Here is a 20,836-nt window from a genome sequence, read left to right on the forward strand (position 1 = left end):
CTACAGGATTTTTCCAGCTTTTTTGGAGAGAGCTGAGATTTTCCACAAGAGCAAAGATAGTGGTAATGCTATTATATCATACAGCTCAAAATAATTGGAACAGTGACAAAAAGGCATAGACTCTTGCCTGTGGGACAAGGGAAGGGAGATATTCTTGACTGCAGGGAAAAGCATGATCTGAAGATGCTGGAAAAATTAAAGACTGCTTGATTGTGAAGAAAAAGCCAGCATGAGGGAATGGCATGTGAGAGGTTACCTGCAACTCCTCCTTCTGCCAGGACAGGCACTGACATAATTCCCAAGGAAACAATGCAGAGATTTCCACAATTGTTTTGGTCTGGATCCAGGTATGTCTTGTATTGTCCTAAAAACAACTGTATTAGAACCGTTTACAAAAGCCTTGCCTGTTTGCTGTATAATTACGGTCTCCCCAACACCCATCTTGGAGCTGAGACACTCCTGTCCCATTGCTCAAGCTACACAGCTGCTTCAGTACAGTCTCCTACGGAGTGCTCAGGTTATGAATTACGCCTGCAGGGACACAGAGCTCAGAAGCAGTGTGTATAAAGCATCTTAGACACAGGGAATGCCTGGACTCCATTCAATTTGCAAATCAGAAAGACAAATCCGGTGTTTTACAACTCAAAGCAGCAGATAAACATCTACCAATTGGATTATCAGGACTGTAAATTAGCATCCCTCACCCTGCGCTTTTCATCTAGTTTGAGAACAGCATTATTCATGTGACCACAACAGGCAAGAATCTCGTATCAATTTTTATTATTATAAATACTATGTTAGAACAGAAAGGATGGTGCCGAGCTCCATTCTGCTGCTATTTTGCATCTTCTTTCTTGGCTCCTGCTTCTATTTTCAGGGGTTCTGGAGCTGCACGATAGGCAGGAAACGCTTCCCAAGGACTATTCAGATCAAACTTGCGAAATTCCTGAGATAGCTCCACAGGCTCTGCCACTACCCGTTTCACTTCATCATCATACCGCACCTAGAACAGGGCAAAGGACACAGGCCAGTCATTTCCATACAGTCCCCACAGTATCTCTGCTATCTGCTGTACACAGTCACGACCCAGACTGCCTTCCAGTACAGGCAATCCTACTTCTTGTGCCAGGGATAGGCCACAGACCTCTGCCACAGCTTCAGTTCTCCTCATTAAGAGACAAAACCCCTTCAGATGCCACCAAGACCTCTGCACTCTGCAGGAAAACCCTCCTCTTCGCTACCACGTACCTCAGGTGTCCTGACTAACCACTCTGAACTAGGAGTGCCCACACACAGTCCATAAGAAGTCCATGTCATATGACAAAGGAATTTCTCCTGAGTCACTGAAGTAAGGTCACCCATTCACCTGCCATAGCTGAGGACTACTCTCACGAATCTTTGTAATACGGCAGTTTGTTTGGTTTTAGTTGTGCTTCTTAGAGTAACACTCAGAACATGGGACAAAAGGACAACCAGGTGAAATGCAGGCGATTACCAGACACTTTCAGCTGGCTTGCTTTATCCTCACTGTGCTAGTCCAGATCTCCAAACCACAGCTCAGGAGATGCTGCCTGATCCTCACTTTCAGGAGTCACTTATTTCTAATTTTCCTAAAACCCTCTATGACTTGCAGAACCTCCTGAGACTCAAGTCAGTCTTAGAACTGCACCAAATATGACTGCTGCTGCAAGGCTGTCATTTGAAACTAGACAGATACCAAACACACTCATTTCACCTGTGGTTTGACATACAGAGGTAAATATTTGATAAATGGCAAGAGTCAGTTCAACTAGAGTTTTGTAATGTGGGGCCTACAAAACCTTAACAAAATGGGAGTTTCAACTGCATTAAGATCAGTTCAGTCCTTTATTTCTCTGGGAATCTCCAGTTTTACAGTGGAAAGTTTAATCTTCCAGAAGACACGCTAAAAGCAGAAGCACCTTCTCTGCCTGACAAATATCTTCGGTATACAGCAGATGAAATCTGCTCAGTGTCTCTGGCCTTAGGCTGCCTTATTACTGATGATACTTTGTGATGACTTCAAATTTCCATGCAGGAGATCTGTAGAACTCCTCTGGAATACAGACAAGTGAAACATCCTTAGGGCCTCTTGGACAAAGGACTGTAAAGCAGTCACATCTCTGTACCGAAACTCAAATAAGAGTATTGGAGAGATTTGATAACTTTAGACGTGAACGTATCTCCTACCTCCACGTAACCAGAGAGTGGAAAGTCCTTCCGGAAAGGATGGCCCTCAAACCCATAGTCTGTGAGGATTCGCCTTAGATCAGGGTGGTTGGCAAAGAAAACACCATACATGTCCCAAACCTAAATGAAACAGAGCCAAATAAATTGGATTAGAAAAAAAACCCCAATCCTTCATGTATTACGTCCATAAAACTTCAATTACACGCCTGGCTTTGTGCAGTGCCAGCAAAACTGATGCAGGAACTCATTCAAAAGCAAATCCAACACCCTTTCACCTCCTAGTCTGAAAAAGCAGCCAAGAAAACACTTCTCTCTCTCTTCCTCAAGGTCCTGGGAATCAGTTTAATCAGGAAAACACAAGCCCTCTCCACAAAGGCTCTGCTCCCAAGTAGACTGGCACTCACCTCTCTCTCATACCAGTTTGCTGCCTTGTGCACAGACACTGCTGAGTCGATGGGTGTCAGCTCGTCGGTGTATGTCTTCACACGGATCCGACTGTTGAACCGCAGAGACAGGAGATTGTACACAATCTGAAGCAGAATAAAAGACACTGGTCTTGTATGGCATTTATGGTTCTCTGCAGTACAGCACTGGCTAAGCAAAGGCACACGAAGACTACTTCAAATATTTTTTATCAGCAGAATCACATTCAGCACTTCAGAGCTGAGCACTAAGACACTATCACAACTGAGGTGAAGTGATAGCTTATCATTTTGGTCCTTAGAAGTGTTACAAAAATAATGTCAGATTTAGAAAACATGACTGATGAAGAAAAGCTGAAGTAAAAAGGGATACAAAATCTTAAAAAAAGAATACTGAAGGGATGGAGACACTTGACAATAGTCTTTCAACAGTATGTCACAAACAAAATGGCTATTGATTACTCTCAGCATCCAATGGGAGAAAGCTAAAAGAGATACACTTAATTTTCAGCAAAGAAGTTGGATACCAGGGAAAATTCCTAACTCTTCTGGTGATGAAGTACTAAAAAAAAGGCTGCTTATGAGGATTACTAGAACCTCCAAGGCCAGGGGGGGAGCAGGAATACTTACTACAAACAGATCGAGAGAAAACCCCAAACCTGTGTGAGAAAATGTGTAGCCTCATTTGATACTGCCTCTGTGAAGATGGCTGGAAAGGTGAATTCATTAGGGTCTGTAAGAAAAATCCTAATGAAGAAAATCTTCAACTTCTTCAGAGACTGGAGGCCTTTCAGTTAAAGAAACTCTCTCTACAACTCTCAGGATTTTTCCCTAATCATGAGTTACACTACTAAAACTCAAAGCTGTTATTAGCACAGTAAGAAGGAGCTATATTTGAAAACAACAGACATCTGATTAGCCAATATAGGTAAGGTAAACCTGCCACCACTTGCTTTCTGAGCAGCTGTTGCTAAGTGATTCAATACTACAAGGCAAACCACAGGGGGAAAATAAATCAGATACTTTTCATTATCCTTGTTACTTGCTGCGAACTAAAAATCTACCAATTCACTTCTCTTGCCCAAAAGACAGTCTGCCCAGATTAGACAAGGGAAAACAGACATCTCCTCACCCATAAGGCTGCCTAAACCACAGTCAGCCTCCTACAGCCTAGGTATTTTCTGGCACTGTCTTTTACAGATCTTCTACATTAAACCACAATAATGTCTTCGCAGCAATACTGTGAACAAAGCTTTCTAATAGTAGGTGATTAGACAGTATGATGAGCCTGTGGTTTCCTCAGAGCTGTATCTTTCCTTTTTCTATCTGCAGCTCCAATTTTTATGCAGCTGAAAAGCTATATGGCAAGATATTCAAAAGTATCTGTGGGAACCAAGTCTCCAATATTCACCGAAACTCAGTGGAAGTTCAGCATCTGAAATCTTCTGAGATCTTTCTGAAAATCTGTCTCATCTCCTTTTTGGTCCTGACTTTCAGGGAATGTTTTTAAAATAACTAAATAGCTTTTTTTGGGTTTTTTCAAGAGGAAAATTGTTAAGAAGATTGATGGGATTTAAAGAAAAACATGATCAGTTGTGACAACAGCAGCTGACAGGCCTAAGTGGAAGAAAGAAGAACACCAATTCACATCTGGCCAGAAGGAAATCTCTAGAAGCTTTGGTAAAACCAAAACTATAGCCAAAAAAAAAAAAAAAAGAAAACAAAGAAACAAACAAAAAAAGCATCTTTCAGCAGAGCACAAAAGGGAAGTCAGACTAAGAACCCATGCAATATCAACTCTGCTACTGCTTCCATGAGCAACATATTAAACGAACCCCAGCATTTCAGAGTGGATTTTCCTTTTCACTGTCAGAACGCAAAAAAACGTGCTCAGAGCTGCAACAGCACCCACAGGCATCAGCACTTGTGAAAGTCCTGCATCTATGATCAGTTCTTACCTCAAAGCGGTACTGCCGAGATGGGACATCGACAGCAGTCAAGTCAGCCAAGGATTTGAACTGGGCATTAGTGTGATCTCGAAGGAAGGTCAGAACTGGAATGATCCCGTCTGGATGGATCAAGAGTTCCAGCTCATTGAAACAGGTCACCTGATGAAAACAGCGGTAAGGGCACGAGTACAAGTACCAACAGGACCGAACGTTACACTCACGCTTTACGCTGTAACCAGCAGAACACCCAAACAAAGACAGTATATTGCGCAGCAGACACATACTGACATCAGATGAAGGGGCTTAATAACAGCAGTAACTTCCATGTAATTCTGACAATCTTTCTTCCCCAGAACAATTTCTGAAAACATCAGACAAGCTAGTGTTCACTGGGTCCTGTCCTCCTGACAAGAACAGTTTCTCAAACAGCACCTACCTGTGCTTGCTGGATATACTTGGGCAGAATCTCAGCCACATACTCCCCAAAAGCACATAGCTGCTTCTGTTCTACTTCATTTTTTGGTCTGACAGTAGCTAAAGAGAAAAATAAAGTTCCCAAGATTAATGCAGGAAATACAGAGAGCTATGGAAAGAAGAGTAGCAACTCCTATCCCTGACTTAAAAATACCTTCAACCTGTCTCTCAGTAGCTCTGGCAGAAGCCAGGCAGCTTCAGATCCAGGCAACCTGCAAAGTTTATTGTGGCAAATCCGAAGCTAAACCCAACATAGGTGTATAGTGGAATATATGGGATGCTGTAAGAGACTAGACTATGGCAACATCTGTGTGTTGTGGTACACAAGAACATGGAACTAGAGACTTTGATAAGGAAGGAAGTTGGTGTCAGTGCTAGACAGAATTTTTTTGTGTGTGTGCTATAAATAGAGATGGATGAGCAGTCCAACGAGGTGATGGAGAAACAAATAGCAAAAAAGAGAGGGGCAGAGACGGCAGAACAATCTGAACTCTGATACTGCTGATGGCTTTCAGCCTGGGTCTAGAAAGGATCTTTTTTTTTTTTTTCCCCTAGACAAAATAACCCTGGTTTTCTCTGATGTGCCAGCACCTAAGCAACCCCCTCATCATCAAAGCACCCGAGGATCTCATGCTGCTTTCTCGTTGTTGTTAGGACTACAAACACCCCTCAAGGTTCAGCGCACTGAGGCTGTTACCGAGGCCCAACTTCGCACTGAAGGCGCAGGCAGGCCCACGAGAAAGGACGCAGCGGGGAACCCAGAGCAATATGGTTACCAACGGAGACCCTTTTCCGCGCAAAAATCCGGTTTCTGAGTGACGGGCACCCCCTAGTTCCCGGCACGCCCGCTAAAAGCGTTTTACGGCACAGAGACTGCCCAAGGGCAGCCTCCCTCTCTTCCCCCGCCCCGGCCCAACCGCAAAGCCCCGCCGGACCCCCGCCCCGCTCCCGCCGCAGCCCCGCTCACTCACGGCGAGTCTCCGCGGCGGAGCTCCCCGCCAGCCGGGCCCGCGCCGCCGCCGGGCCTGCACCAGCTGCGGAGAGAAACGGACACGTCTGACCGGCCCACCGCCCGGCCCGGCCCGGGCCTGACCGAGCCCCACCGCCGCCCCGGGACCGGCGCCCTCACCTCGCAGCGCGGCCCGCGCCGCCACCCCGCGCGCCGCCGCCGCCAACATCCCCGCCGGGCCACGGACGGGCAAGGGCACGGGCCGGAAGCGGAAAGCGCCGCGGCCGCCGCGCCGCCCCCGGGGCAGGCGGAAGCGCTCGCCGGGGCTTCCCGGGGACGCTTCCGGGTCGGTGGCCGGAAGCGGCGAGTGCCTGGCAGCGCCTGGCGCAGGGTGAGGGCCGCGGGGGAGCCGCCGGGGCACCCCGGGGCGGCGGCGGGAGGCTCCGGGGCGGCGGCGGCATGAAGGGAGGCGCCGCAGGTGGGTGCCGCGGGGCCGTGCCGGGGGCCCGGGGCGGGCTGGGAGCGGCCCTGCCGCCGGCCCGGGGGCGGCGAGCGCAGCGGAGAGGCGAGGGGACCCCGGCAGAGCCGCGGGTGAGGCAGCGCTGGCGGGCGAGGTGGCTCTCTGGCGGTTCCCGGAGCGCTAGCGAGGCCCTGGTGGGGGTCTGCGCTTTTCCGAGAATTAGCTGTTCTCCGAAGTTGTTCTGGGGAAGAAAGAGTGTCGGAATTCCGTGAAAGTTACCGCTGTTGTTGTCCCTTTATCAGGTGTCGTTATGCGCCTGCTGCGCCGTATACTCTCTTTGTTTGGGTGTTCCGCTGGATTCAGCGTAGTGTTCAGTCACCTATAGCCTGGCGTAGGGCAGGTCATTGCTTTGGTAACGCATCCTGCGCTTGGAGAGTAAGATTTTGCCTTATGGGACACTTTATTGTACCTGCACCTCTCTCTCTTCACAGTGGAGCTGCCAGGGACGCGAAGGGGAGCTTTGTGTTTACAAAGAAGGGTGCGAGATTCACGGTAGTCTTTAGCTGCTGTTGGCGTTTCTTTCGTGACTTGGACCCAGTTCTCTGGAAACTGTGGGGCAGTGGGATCGAGAGCTTTCACTGAAGCGGGAGCCAGTTTGTAAGATAGGCTAGTGCTTGGCAAAGCTGAAAAACAGTACCGATGTACGCCATGCCAGTTGCAGCTCCTCAGTCTCTTACAGACTAACATAGAGGTACTTTTCAGACAGACCAGAAGTATTGTAAAATCACAATAAGGGTATAATTAATAGGAAGGCCATCATCAAGGATGGGACAGGCTTGTCTAGCCAAGTAGGGATGCAGATGCTGCTTTCTGTGAACAGAACTGAGGAGCAAAGAAATTAGGAGCCCTCCTGTATCAAGCAGAGCTATTGTAAGAAGATGCATCCTTGACAGAATAAAGCATGGGAGAGTAACTATGAATCTCCTGGAGAAAAATCCCATCTTTGAGCAACATTGTACTGGAAATCATGTTCAGTATTAATTGAAGAAATTTGTGGTGTCAGTCACCATGGCTGATAGTGAATATAGGTGGGCATTTATTTGCTCCTAATGCTGGCAAGAGCCATGTTAAAAAGAGCCCTTTTCTACAGCAGTCCTTCTTTGGTTCAGAAGTTTTTTTGACCCACAAGCTGCTTGGAGCTCTGCAGACAATCTCTGGTACCTACTAAGAGGTGTTTGGTAACTACTAAGAGGTGTTTTTTAAATTCAGTTCTCCTTGGTGCTTGGGAAACAGAGGCTAACAGCATCTAAGAGGTTATTTTACCTGCTGAAAGTGTCTGGTGCATTAACAAATTGATTATAACCATCAGTTATTTCATTCGGTTGGCTTGAAGGACTGTTGGTTATGTCTGGCAGACTTCTTAGGCATCTTTTCTGGTAAAAACAAGTTCACCTTGCTTGATACCACTGCATGTAGTCATCATCTTGGTTTCGGATGGTAATTACCTCCTCCTGATGATGTGAACTGCTGTCTGTGCTCTTCGTTGGTATGATACTGTAATCCTTTTTCCATCTAGCCCAGCTATAGTGCTGCCACGTTGTTTTGGCTTGGTGAGTTTCTTAAGGCAGTTGCTGGACTTTCCGCTTGAATAACCGTTGCTGCATTTCTTTGTGTCCGTGAAATGAGTGGTGAAAAGATATGCATGTCTCCCAGTTCTGCTGGGGTGTGATGCTCACTGTACTGGAAGTTTGGTATATATTATAATTTTAATTATGCCAACTTCTCATTTCTTGTTTGAGATTCTGAAGCTCAAGCAGAAGTTTCTGGCTGTGCTATTTATATTCAGTCTAAAATATGCTGGCCTCTTACCAAAATGTTTGATTTTTCCCTGTACTCTGAAGTACTGCATAATCTTGTTAGTGGAGAGAGAGAAAGCTGTATGATTATTGTGATTTTACAGATTGCTGGAGGTCTGATCTGTGCAGCACCATGGACTCTTCAGAAGAGACTGGAGGCTCCTCTGCAGAAGAAAACTACTTTGTGAACTACACCTTCACCGACCGCTCCCACTCAGGCCGCGTGGCCCAGGGTATTATGAAATTATGCTTGGAGGATGAGCTCTTTGCTGATGTTACAATATCAGTGGAAGGCAAAGAATTCCAGCTGCACCGTCTGGTCCTCTCAGCGCAGAGTTGCTTTTTTCGTTCTATGTTCACTTCCAACCTAAAAGAGGCCCACAACCGGGTGATTGAGCTGCAGGACGTTAGTGAGAGTGTCTTTCAGCTCCTGGTGGACTATATTTACCATGGGACTGTAAAGCTGAGGGCAGAGGAGTTGCAGGAAACCTATGAAGTGGCAGACATGTACCAGCTGACTGCCCTTTTTGAAGAGTGCTCCCGTTTTCTGGCCCGTACAGTGCAGGTTAGGAACTGTCTGCAGGTCATGTGGTTGGCCGATCAACACAGTGACGTGGAGCTCTACACAGCTGCCAAACACTGTGCAAAGTCACATTTGTCTCAACTGCAAGACACGGAGGAGTTCTTACACCTGCCTCTCCGCCTGCTGACAGACATCCTTACAGGTAAGGAGTTCCTGAGACTTTTAGAGACTCTGTCAGGGACTGAACACAATAGATCAAAAGATGGAAAGATCTGAGCTTTCATAATCACTGTCTGTTCAGAGGCTTAGCTAAGTTAAGCAAAGCAAAACATTCTGGATATCTTAATCAGAAAAAAACCTATTCATTGTTACTGGACATGAAGTATCTAAGCTATGGAAAAGGAACACAGAGGATGCTGGTAATTCCCAGCAGTCCCTGAGTCAACAGGTCAGAAGTATTACAGGTTTTTTTTAAACATAACCTAGTAACTTTCAACAATTTGTTGTATATTTGTTTGCATTAAAAGTAAAAGAAGCCTTACCAGAAATTAACATCTTATGAAAGTCTTTTTTTTTTTCTTTAGTTTGTAATCGTTTAACATAGTAATACAACAGCTCAACATTTGTAAGAAGGCTTGAGCACAAGCCATATTTTTAGACTGTGTTAGAGTTATTAATTGTATATAATTGTTAGGATTATTTAGGCTAGACACTCAGCTGACTGAAACAGAGGCATTGTAACATCTTAGGTAAGACAGTAATTACCCTTCTTGTAAAGGTAAGCTTGTAAAGCCTTACACAGTAATGGATGCAATGACTCAGTGTTGTGAAGGATGTGTGAACACATCAAAAACTTAGTCCAACTGCCACCAATCCTTAAGATTTTCTGCTGCCCTAGTAGGTACAGCCAGTACTTGAAAACCTTTCTGTGATGCTGCAGTCACAACTCCATTTTTGTGCATTTATGTATCATTGCAAGAGGAAGCAAGAATGTAGAAGCAGCTCATACATTCAGATGTGCTGGACTTGGGGCCAGAGAGATTGCCCCTTTCTTGCTTTAATTAAATAATTTCGTAAATGAGTAAATACTTTGTGTGTCATGTGTTTTATATGCTGTTACAATAAACCTGCCAGGACTGGATTCTTTGGAATACTGGCAAATCTGTCCACAAGACTTAAAATAGCCTTTAAAGTGGATGCTATGCATATGAGAGTCTTTACATATGTTGCATTGTGTTATCTCTATTAGATCTAAATAGATTCACATCAAAAAGCTATTGAGAATATGTACTGACAGCTCAAAAAAACGATGATAAAATTAGAGTAATTTTGATAACTATCTAGTTAAAGATTTTGAATTGAGTTAATTTTAAAAAAATAATTTACAAAATCATGAAAAAAACCTATGGGGGTCAGTCACCCTTAACTTCTTAGTGATTCCATGTGGTAACTGTAGTTTTAGGACTATGGCCTTTAGTGTTTCTTGTCCTAAATTAAAACAATTGCTCAACAAAACTTTTTTCCCCATGCATCATCTATTTCCATATATAGAATGACATTACTCAGTATTTATGCCAAAACTTAGCTCATAAAATAGATTCAAATCTGAAATATGCTCCTGCTGGTAGGGAAAATCTTTTACTTTTGCAATTCCTGCATCTTTGTTTAGTTAATGGAGAATTAAATAGAGGAAGCTGTTAGTGGCAAGGATTAAAATGAATTTCATGAATAGTAATTTATTAAGCTTACCTTTTGCTGTACTCTAGGACCCATTTCAAAATCAAAGTTTTTTCATTTAGCTTATGGAAATCCCTTTTATTAATAAAGAGTTGAAATACCTGCTTTTGTTCTACGCTTTTTCTCCTCCCTTCCAGTATAAAGTGTTGGAATTTGCCTGATGCCTTCAGCATCATTGAATCAGGGTTTGTCATGTGAGCAGACTACAAAACCAGAGAGCCTTCATAGGGAGGCCTCTCGGTGAATACAGGCATAATTGCTGGCTTTCAAACTGGAAGTAAATACGTAAAATTTTCTAGGTAACGTACTGACGACGATGATGCAATAGTTTGTGGTATAACCCAAACTTCCAGTTATGTCTGGAAACCAACTGAAATCTGGTGCAGTCTGTTGAGTGTTTCCTACTACTGTCACGCTGCTAAGGAGAGCTATAGTAGCTCACTGGGGATTACCAAATGTTGAGAGGATGGCAGCAACACCAGATGTTCAGTCTTGAGGGTCAGCTGTCTGACGGTGCTCAGAGAAGGAAAATGTCTGCAGATGACTTCTGCTAGGTAGGTTTCTAGGACCAGCCAGAAAGAAAGGCAGCTGCTGAGATTCTCAAACAGGAGAATCTTTTTGCCTGAGTGCTTAAATAAGAAAATACTTTTTATCACCACAAAGCATGTAAGTTCTCTTTCCTGCCCTCTTTCTCTTGGATATAGGTTCCTTTGTTGAAACTCATCCAAAGTGCTTAAGATCTGGCAGCTCTGTCTTCTGCTATTTATCCAAACTAATTTCTTGTAGATGTCTGGCTGGCACCACTGATCATGCCTGCCAAAATCTCTGTATCTTTTTTTTTTTTACCTCTTGAGAAAGTAGGGTTTGTGGTGGGACTGGGGGGAGGAAGTCACAGGAAAAGGATGTTCCTGAGCACATACACCTTTGTCTAGATATCATAAATGCCTTTCTGTCCCCAAACCGCAGATGGTGTTCCATGTTCTCAGAATCCAACAGTTGCCATAGAAACCTGGATCAACTTCAACAAGGAGGAGCGAGCGGGCTTTTCAGAGACACTGCGATCAAGTCTGAAGGTATAAAATGACCTTCTGTTCCGGGATTGGTGTCGTACTTCCCAAGGCAGGGTGTTCTGCTCACAGGTGTGACTTGAAAGTCACAAAGCACAAGTGCCATTGAAATTCGTGGTGCTTGCACGAGGAATACTTTCATTGTCATAAATAGCAACCAAGCTGACAGCTTTTTTATTTAACCTGAGGCTGCTTTCACTAGTGATTGGAGCAATGCCACAAATGACTTATTTCACCAGATGCTCTGTTACCAAAGAGACCATTCAGAAATCTGAGTTTGGCATTCCCCTTATAATAACTCTACTCCACCAGTGATGTAACCAGCCCTTACCTAAACCGCAGACACTCTGCTATGTCAGATACCACTGGTGTCTTGGAAAGGTTTTGAGGCTCCGAGTCCTTTATGCTGTAGGGTAGCAGGACTTGGGAAGCAGGTCACACACCTCAGGCCCACAGGTGGGTGCTAAGGTGAAAAATTCAGTCTTAGGCATCACTGATATTTGTGTAAACAGGTCCAATTCTCCTGACACATTCTTCCTTCTCTCAGGTGATTGGAGAAAATGTTCACATTTACCTGATTGGAAAGGAGTCGTCACGTACACATTCACTCGCCGTCTCTCTGCATTGCGCTGATGATGACTCCATAAGCGTGAGTGGCCAGAACAGCTTGTGTCACCAGATCACTGCAGCCTGCAAGCATGGGAGTGACCTATATGTCGTCGGTGGCTCCATTCCACGACGCATGTGGAAATGCAACAACGCGACCATAGACTGGGAATGGTGTGCCCCTCTGCCCCGTGACCGGCTCCAACATACCCTTGTCTCTGTGCCGAGCAAGGATGCAATCTATTCGCTGGGGGGGAAAACTCTACAGGACACTCTCTCTAATGCCGTCATCTACTACAGAGTACGAGACAATGTCTGGACAGAGACCAGCCAGTTGGAAGTGGCTGTCTCTGGAGCTGCAGGTGTAAACCTTAATGGTGTCATTTACCTGCTGGGTGGGGAGGAAAATGACTTGGACTTCTTCACCAAGCCCTCTCGGCTAATTCAGTGCTACGATACCAACACAGAGAAGTGCCACGTGAAGCCATACGTACTGCCTTTTGCCGGGCGCATGCATGCTGCTGTGCACAAGGATGTGGTGTTCATCGTAGCCGAGGGGGATTCGCTGCTCTGCTATAATCCTCTGCTGGATAGCTTCACCCGGCTGTGCCTGCCAGATGCCTGGAGCTCGGTACCATCCCTCTGGAAAATCGCCAGCTGCAACGGCAGCATCTATGTCTTTCGCGACCGCTATAAAAAGGGTGATGCAAATACTTTTAAACTTAACCCAGCCACCTCTGTTGTAACAGTCACAAGCGGCATCAAAGTGCTGCTCACTAACCTGCAGTTTGTCCTGGCCTAAGTGGGGAAACCAGGCTGTGATAGGAAGGGCAGCAACGCTGTTCTGCTGCGCAGCTGAAAGGCTCCCACCACCCTCATCTCTGGTCCCAGTTACAATGAGCTCAGTCATCCAGTAAAGACCCTATCCTCTATACCTGTGCAGAGGAAGTATGGGCTTTCTGGCTGTGGGCCTACTCTTTTACATAGCACTATTGAACTGCTGCATCTTAGATTTCAGACAGACTAAATGCTATTATATTGATCCCTTGATGATAAGCTGCTTGAGTTTGAGGCCCAGACTGCAGCAAATGGCTTTTTTAGCCTGGAACCAATCCACCACTAACAAATCCTGTGGCATATGGACAATGTCCTCCTTGTCCCACACTGCTAGTTTTAACTGCCTGCGAGACTGTCACAGAGTTAGATCTGCACTGTGTCCTCCAGGGATGTCGCCATTTAAACATTCCTGTGTCCCTACTGCAGGAGGAGCAACTGGCAGAAATATCTGCTGCAGACAGATTCCAGAGCTGACCACAAGACCTTCAGTAGGTTGCATTATTCAGCACTTCTCCTAGAGGAGTGGTAACAAACCAGGAACTTGCTTACTGCTCTGTCATCACCTAGAGTAAAGAGGGAGATTGTTTTTACGAGTGTTGGCTTCCTTTACTGTACAGGGAATCCCCACTAGTAATCATAGTGTTGGTGAAAGACAGAATTAAGACCACGTCCTCCTACCCCTCTCTGTTGGCACTGTAACCCTTTGGGTAAGAATCTGAATAAAGTCTCTGCTGAGACAAAGGTTTCTCTTCCTTTGCTGCAAATATTATAGAACTTCCTTTGGATTGCCGTTTGGATCAGCACTATACTGTGTGTGGGAGAGAACAACTATGGGGCTCCAAGAGAACTAAGATACTAGCTGTAAGGAAAGGAAGCTTTAATGAAACAGCCCAGTCTCCCCTTTACTGTAATTTATGTAAAAACTTCTTTATTGATGGTCAAGAAATACAACGCTTAAGTCTTTATTAGATCATTAAAACATAAGGATTTTTTTAAAGCAGCTGAGACAGAGATTTTGATAGTTCTTACTGACACTATGCAGTTGTCCCAGTGAGCATATTCCTGTGAAACGTCTCCAGGACCTGGACTTGCTTGTGCCGAATGAGGATGTGAGGACGGATCTTGGCAATAGCCTCTATTGCTTCCTGAGGGCTCCAGTGATGCACCTGAAAAGGCAGAAACCCTGCAAGTGAAAATCCATTCCATCCCTGCACCAGTTAACGGAGCCTTCCTGGAAGCTATAGACAACGTTAAGAGTTGTTAAAAGACTCGCTGCTTTGCCCCTTCTGTTTACTTCATGTTCCTCTCAGAGGGGCCTGAATGTCCATGTGAGCTCATGAAATGAGTCCCACTGTTAAAACAGGAATGCTTGCTGCCTGGAACCTCCATTTTCTGTCTCACCCATGCTTCTATCACGTTGTGAATAGTTTCCTGTCCTAGTCCCACCAGACCAGAGCAATAGTACCACTTGCACTTTTTGGATTCTTAAAACTTTACTAGTACTCCCATTGCATTTCAGCACTTAGAATATTTTCCCTTCAGTGCTAAGGGAAAATATTCCAGGGAACATTTAATAACACCAGCAGAAGAATCAACAGGTGGGATTTTGTTCTTGGTGCTGGCTTACCCAGTTGAGTCTGTAGAGGAACTTTGAAAACCAGTCACTTCTCTTGATCCTGAATTGTATTTATTTAAAAGCTTAGAAAGGCTTGCCATTTCAGTTAACCAAGGAGAAAATCTGAACAAAAATGGACATTTATCTCCTCAGTGGACCTGCCTTTATGCATGACTTGTTATTCCCATCTCAATCCGTTCCTCCATAGAAAGAATTATGAAAGGCAGAATCATTCAAAACCTGTTGAGAATTTACTATAGTAATGGGCCAGAAAATTGAGCAGCTTCCTGAAGTCTGACTGATCTGCCAGAACCAGCAAGAAATACTATCAGACCATGTGTTTCAAAGCTTTGTTGCAATAACAGTTTCTCTTTCCCATAAGGTCAAACATCTTTGCCAGTGCCTGTGCTATTAACTCAGCTGGCAGAGGCAGACTGTACAGATGAACGAAAAGACTACTTACAACGGCAGCTATATTGCAGCTTCACTGTCATCCTGTTGCCAGGAGGCATTATCTTGACAGTATCATAAGCACCGATGAACAAGGTGTGCAAAGATAAACTAGATTATCAAAGAAAGCTTAGACAGCAGTTCAGCAAACATTAAGTTTTACTTGTTCATTTACCCTGCGTTTGCCACAGTCTACAAAACGGCAATGTAAGTTTGGGGCCTGACCATCTACCTCTCTTAAAATGGGTCTCCGGTCCAAACTCTAAAATCATGGAACATCAATGCATCTGTACACGCTCAGACTTTTTGAGCAAAAGTAAACTAAAGGTTGGATGTATTCACCCAGACTGTATCAAAATAAATCCCATTTAGCATAGAATCCTTCTTACTTGAATTAAATATGCTGCCACCAAGGTGGCACTGCGGGAGCGTCCTGCCTTGCAGTGCACATAGACACTGTTACCACAGGCTCGGTGTTTCAGTATGAATTCTACACCTTTGCGGAGGTTTTCCAAGGTGGGGACTCCAGTTAGATCCACGGTGCTGAGACGCAGCTGCTCCACTCCCATTGCCTCCCATTCCTGAAATGAGCACAGCAGATTCGATCAGTTAACCTTCTGTGGGGTTTTGGTTGGTTGGTTGGTTGGGTTTTTTTGTTTTTTTTTTTTCTCCTGAATGAAAACACAGAAACTGTTAAGAGAGCTGGGAAATTCAGCGAGGCTGCAAGCAGGTGAACATCAACCCTTTAAATCAGATGTACGAAAACTTTAGTGCTGCCTATCAGACTGCGGGCATGAAGGGGAACTGGAAAGATGTGGTGCAGCTAAGGGGAAGGAGGGGAGCTGGGTTTTAAAAGTCGGCTTAGGTACTAAGGAGCCACGTCTTCGCTGTCAGAGGACCTGGCGGTCGCTGCCAGGATCACGGCAGGAGGCGGCTAAAGCCTCAGGGGACAGGCGGAGAGACAGGAGACGCTCCCGGCGGGGCCCCGGCAAGCTCCCCGGGCTCACCTGGGCGGAGCAGCAGAGGAACCGGGTCTCGTACTCCTCGTTGAGGGCGACCACGGCGCGCACGTTCTCCTCCGCCACCAGCTACGGGCACAGGCACCGTCAGGCCCCGCCGGCCCGGCCCGGCCCGGCCCGGCCCGCCCCGCCGCGCCCGCCTTACCGTGCGGCTGCGTCCCCGCAGCGGCAGCGCCCCCAGCAGCACGGCGCCGTCGATGCGGTGGAACCAGGGCCGGCGGGACCCGGGCAGCCGCGCCCGCGCCACCGTGTACAGCAGCGTCGGGTAGAAGAGCAGCCGCGCCGCCGCTGCGCCCAGCACCTCCGCCATCGCGGGCCCCGAGGGGCGGGGGAGCGGCGCGGACGAGCGCACTGAGGCGGCGGTAGGCGGGGGAGCCCGCGGCGGGAGCGGGGCGGTGTCGGGAGGGGCCGGCCGGACGCGCGGCCTCGGCCCCTCCAGCTCGGCCCGCCGTGGTCTCTCCCGGAAGCGCCGCCATCTTGCGGAGCCGGCCTGAGGCGGCGCAGGGAGCCGAGCGGGGCGCGGGTGGATCCCCGGGGGCAGGTGAGGGCGGCGGCCGCCAGGAGGAGCTCGGGCCGGGCAGGGCAGGGCAGAGACGGAGCCGAGCTGAGTCCGCGGAGAGTGCGATCGCGCAGGTAACGGCTCTCCTGTCCTCCTCCCCCCCCTTCCCCTGGGCTCCCGCCGTGAGGCCACTCGTGCCGGGCCGCAGCGGCAGCCTCTGCGGCGGGCGCCTCGCTCCTGCCCGCCCGCCTCTTCCCCCCTCACCTCGCGGCGCGGAGGGGCTGGGGCCCGCGGGGGGGCCGCCGCTCTGTACCCGCCACACCGGGGGCGGTGGCCGCCCCTCCGGAACCGGAGGCCGCCGGTTGTCGTATCTGATCCGAGCTCTGACAGCGCCTCGGGCGGCGGCGGCGGGGGGCGCTGCAGGTGCGAGCGGAGCCCGGGGTGGTGGTGGCGGCAGGGGGGGGGGGGGGGGGCTGCGGCGGGCCCCGAGTGGCCCCGGGCTCATTCCCGGACCGTGGGGCGCGGTTCCGTGTCGGCGGGGCGCGGTGGGGTCCGTGGTTTGCAGAAGTGTGCCCATGTACGAGGAGTAGAGGCGAGTCGGGTGTATGAGAAGCCCAGGCAGGGGAGTTGGAGTTCAGCGCAGTGTGAGGATTTGCAGTCTCCTGTCCAAGAAGGCATGACGGACACTGCTGGAGCGAAGTTAGGAGTATAAAAAACAGGAGAGACTGAACGTAAAATGAAGAATAAATACATTGAAGAAGCCGTAAAGGTTGATAACAGCGTGAGATTTTTATAGGACTGTTTATGAGTAGGGAGTTGAGAGGCAGAACTATAAGAAGTGTGGAACCTTCACTCCTTTACATTCCTGAGGAATCGTGGCCCAGACGTTTTCACCTTTAAGGCACGGACATTCTCATCTGCCAGAAGTTGTCGGGGAGCATTTTTTAAATGTTGCCGCTTTCTTGTATGTGCTGCTTGAGCCTGGTCATCAGGTGTGTTTCACCGGGAGCTTACTTGATTTAGAAAGATACTTGGTGGGGATTTATATCTTGAAGCACGTTTTGCTTCTGGTCTACATGAGCTTGGACTTTCTGAGTATCTTGAATTAATTTATTTTTTAATTTTGTGTATGTGTCCTTCCAGTCTTTGTACTAGTGATCATGATATTTGCTAAGTTATTTCCTGGTGCCTTTTGCTGTCTTCTCTATTGCTTTTCTATAGATGAGCTCATCACGTACTGACTTGGCATTGCATATCCATAATAAACCCATAACATTTTTTTTTCCCCCTCACTATGTTCTTGGGAGTGCTGCTTAATGTGAGATACTGTACTTCCTAGAGTTGTATCTTGACGCAAGTCCTTAAGAGGAAGCTTTGTTGGAAATACTACAGCTGTGGTAGATGTTTAAAAATACTACTTACGTCTTTACACTGAGATAGGAAATGTTAAGGTGGGTGCAGCTTGCATCCTGCAACTGAATATGTTCAGTTGCATTCCTGCTGATGAGTCCCCAGGGCAGGAGCACACTTGTAGCTGCTCAGGGACATGAGTGCAGATGTATATACCAGTAAAATCTGTAAACAGGGATTTAAAAATATGATGTAAAGGATTTTTATTTTTTTTCTTTAGAGGTGCTTAGTGTTCTCTTTCAGCCTGTGCTCTTTCAAAATTATTGCTGATACTTATTCTGGGAAAGTATATATGCTGGTTTTTGAGCGTGTTCACCTTTTCTGAATGATAACTCTCAGGTGGCTGTGTTTTTCCTTTCCCTGTCGAAGTTTCTAATGTTACATTAGAGAAAAATCTGTACCAGATCCTACCTCCTTGGTAACGCGCTTGCATTTACGTTTCTTTTTTGTATATGAAACAAAACAACAGATTCACGCTTAGGAAATTGCATTTGTATGCGAAAGAAAGCAGGAGCACAGCGTCTGTGGAAAACAGAGGATTGAAAAGTGACTCATAAAATCATGAACGCTAAACCACAGATTTATGTATTAGGTAGTTTTGTTTTGAAAGTATGTGGCTTACAGTAATAAGGAGAACTTACGTGTCTTTCACAAGGGGAGCCACGGTGAAGAACTCCACAGCAGTACGGCGTGCTTATTACTGTATTCACCTTTTTGCTAGTCCTTCAAAACTAGGTGCACTTGTAAGATTATTATTACATGGTGGGGGGAAGGTGTCTTTAACTTCTGTTTTTTCTGCTATGAGTAGGGATTCTAAAGACACGTGGCCCTGGCACTGCGCCTCTAAAGGAAAAAGCAAGGAGTGTAGCTGTATCATAGGTATGCAGTAGCTGTATATCTCAGCAGTAATAAATCCATGATTTGCGAGGTCCCTTGCAGGTAACCTTTACATCAGTTGAAGAATCATTAGATGAAACAAATTATGGTGCTTTGCTATAAGAGAAATACTTATAATATTGGGTAACTTTTCTTTTGAAATTACTGCAAACAATATTATGCTGAATTAGTTGAATGTCATGAAAGATAGATGTTTATGTGGTTCTTAAATACGTAAACTCACACTGAGTTAAGTAAAATACTACCGATAATCCAGTCTTTAACTGAATATAGTAAGAAGCTTTGTTATGAGCAGGTTGTTCCTTAAGTATTTCTTGCACCTTTTTCTGAAATGTGGTTACTGATTATAAGTTACTGTGTTTCTTAATTTCACCTGTTTGCCTTCTGGGTCTGATTTTTTTTCTTTAGTATTTTTTTTTAGGCTAGTGGGAAGTGATACAAATTCTTCTTGGTTTTGAGATGTTCTCATTATTGTCTCTAACTCTGGTATCTAAGAAGAACCCACTCTTCTGGCTGTTGAAATAGAGACTGCTGTTCAACAATATGACCATGAGGCAGTTCAGTTTTCCAAGTCATAACATGAATTTTGCTACTGAAGCAGCAGCAATAGCCCAGCAGACTCAGATTTGTATTTCTTCATTCTTATTCATCAGTCTTGCCATGAATCTCTTAAATTTTTTATTTCCGTCTAGGCATGTTCAGTATTGCTTGTTGTCCTTTAGTCTGCCCCTTCCCCAAGACTGTGTACAGAATTATTCACTGCCTTGTTAACTACCTTCAGGCAAGAAAGTGTCATTTTTATCCATTGATCAGTTAGTAGCCAGGGGAAAAAACAGTATAAATTGAAGCAGAGTAGAATACTTCAGGGTTTATAAGAATGAGAGTTGTGAATTGAGAAAAGTTATCTAGGCCCTCTAATGGGTATTTTCTCTTGGAAGTATCACAACACAGTATCTTGAGTTGTGATCCTGTTAGGCGATTTCTTGAGGCAAGAGAGTTATCTTGATTGGAAAAAAGTAACCAGTAGTTTTATTGCCCTTCCTTCTGTCATTAGAGATGCTTGTCTTATACAAAAAATGCAAGATACCACCTTTTCTGCTGTTACTGTCTATACCTATTTTAGATTGTCCTGCAAAGATACTTAACGTTTGGGGCATAACAGTGAAAAGAGAGCGCTTTATCATTCATATTTTCAAGAGGAGATTTCTCAGATGTGAGCTGAACATCATCTTGTTCGCACCTGATGCAAGATTCAAGCATATAAAGCTACAATCTACATTAGGTCAAAGCAGGAAATCTGGATAGAATAAGGGAGAAAATGTAAACTACTTTCAAACTTAAGTGCAAATTAGTCTGCAGACACTCTGCTGTAGGGATGAATAGCTCCCAAGTTTGAACTGTGATAGACGGAGCAGGCTTATTTGCTTGACAGCAATGTAGCATGGCACAGTCGTCATCCCAGGTAAAGGAAGTCTTCTTCCTGACATCCTGAGCAGCATAAAACTTCCAGCCATCTTAGCTCTGTGCATGCTAAAAGAAAAGGCATCGCTGCCAGCTGAATTCAGGATGAACAGTGAGCAACTAGATAGCTGAGCAAAAGTCTTCAGTAGTTTTCAACTCTTGGCAAAGAATTTCAGTTTACGTGATACATTTTGTGGCACGGGTATACGTGTGTGTGAAAGCTTTATGCCCGAAGTGGAGTCATTGTCCATAAACTGTCTCCTCTGTCCCATGTATGCATATTACCCTTCTACCTTCAGTATTCTCAGTATATCGTGGTCTGGGTTTTTGTTTTGTTTTTAGAATAGATATGCTGGTTTACTGGCTGCTCTGTTAGAGTGCTAGAGGCAAACTGGAA

General features: G+C 46.0%; 3 protein-coding genes across 4 annotated transcripts; 1 reads left to right on the top strand and 2 right to left on the bottom strand.

Moving 5' to 3' along the window:
* Positions 1-763: 763 nt before the first annotated feature.
* NDUFS3 (NADH:ubiquinone oxidoreductase core subunit S3) lies at positions 764-6,297 on the bottom strand. Its single transcript, XM_074909434.1, has 7 exons — positions 6,183-6,297; positions 6,025-6,087; positions 5,016-5,113; positions 4,589-4,738; positions 2,613-2,738; positions 2,209-2,328; positions 764-1,003 (listed from the first exon to the last, which is right to left on the bottom strand). Exons 1-7 carry the CDS (start codon positions 6,229-6,231, stop codon positions 836-838), a joined length of 774 nt encoding a protein of 257 aa, XP_074765535.1. The 5' UTR covers positions 6,232-6,297; the 3' UTR covers positions 764-835.
* Positions 6,298-6,339: 42 nt separating this feature from the next.
* Positions 6,340-13,935, top strand: KBTBD4 (kelch repeat and BTB domain containing 4). 2 transcript variants are annotated; one of them, XM_074909427.1, is made up of 4 exons: positions 6,340-6,393; positions 8,423-9,043; positions 11,545-11,651; positions 12,193-13,935. In XM_074909427.1, the coding sequence occupies exons 2-4, from the start codon at positions 8,452-8,454 to the stop codon at positions 13,051-13,053; spliced, it is 1,560 nt and encodes a 519-aa protein (XP_074765528.1). In that variant the 5' UTR covers positions 6,340-6,393; positions 8,423-8,451; the 3' UTR covers positions 13,054-13,935. The 2 variants fall into 2 exon arrangements, with proteins under 2 accessions (XP_074765528.1, XP_074765527.1); XM_074909426.1 differs by having other exon boundaries at positions 6,342-6,480.
* Positions 13,936-14,034: 99 nt separating this feature from the next.
* On the bottom strand, positions 14,035-16,530 carry PTPMT1 (protein tyrosine phosphatase mitochondrial 1). Its single transcript, XM_074909433.1, has 4 exons — positions 16,318-16,530; positions 16,161-16,241; positions 15,543-15,734; positions 14,035-14,254 (listed from the first exon to the last, which is right to left on the bottom strand). The coding sequence occupies exons 1-4, from the start codon at positions 16,480-16,482 to the stop codon at positions 14,123-14,125; spliced, it is 570 nt and encodes a 189-aa protein (XP_074765534.1). The 5' UTR covers positions 16,483-16,530; the 3' UTR covers positions 14,035-14,122.
* Between the last annotated feature and the right edge of the window lie 4,306 nt (positions 16,531-20,836).

This window comes from Athene noctua, chromosome 6 (genome assembly GCF_965140245.1).
Source record: "Athene noctua chromosome 6, bAthNoc1.hap1.1, whole genome shotgun sequence".
NCBI classification, from domain to species: domain Eukaryota; kingdom Metazoa; phylum Chordata; class Aves; order Strigiformes; family Strigidae; genus Athene; species Athene noctua.

Bases quoted from the DNA above. Each gene is read 5' to 3' on its own strand.
- NDUFS3 (XM_074909434.1), bottom strand. From the start codon at position 6,231: ATGTTGGCGGCGGCGGCGCGCGGGGTGGCGGCGCGGGCCGCGCTGCGA. The intron at 2,739-4,588 runs GTAAGAACTGAT...ATTCTGCTTCAG, and splicing joins CTCGGCAGTACCGCTTTGAG to ATTGTGTACAATCTCCTGTC. The intron at 2,329-2,612 runs GTGAGTGCCAGT...TGTTTCATTTAG, and splicing joins CAAACTGGTATGAGAGAGAG to GTTTGGGACATGTATGGTGT.
- PTPMT1 (XM_074909433.1), bottom strand. From the start codon at position 16,482: ATGGCGGAGGTGCTGGGCGCAGCGGCGGCGCGGCTGCTCTTCTACCCG. The intron at 15,735-16,160 runs GTGAGCCCGGGG...TGCTCATTTCAG, and splicing joins TCCTCTGCTGCTCCGCCCAG to GAATGGGAGGCAATGGGAGT. The intron at 14,255-15,542 runs GTAAGAAGGATT...CTGCCTTTTCAG, and splicing joins TGGCAGCATATTTAATTCAA to GTGCATCACTGGAGCCCTCA.
- KBTBD4 (XM_074909426.1), top strand. The intron at 9,044-11,544 runs GTAAGGAGTTCC...CCCAAACCGCAG, and splicing joins GCTGACAGACATCCTTACAG to ATGGTGTTCCATGTTCTCAG. The intron at 11,652-12,192 runs GTATAAAATGAC...TCCTTCTCTCAG, and splicing joins CACTGCGATCAAGTCTGAAG to GTGATTGGAGAAAATGTTCA.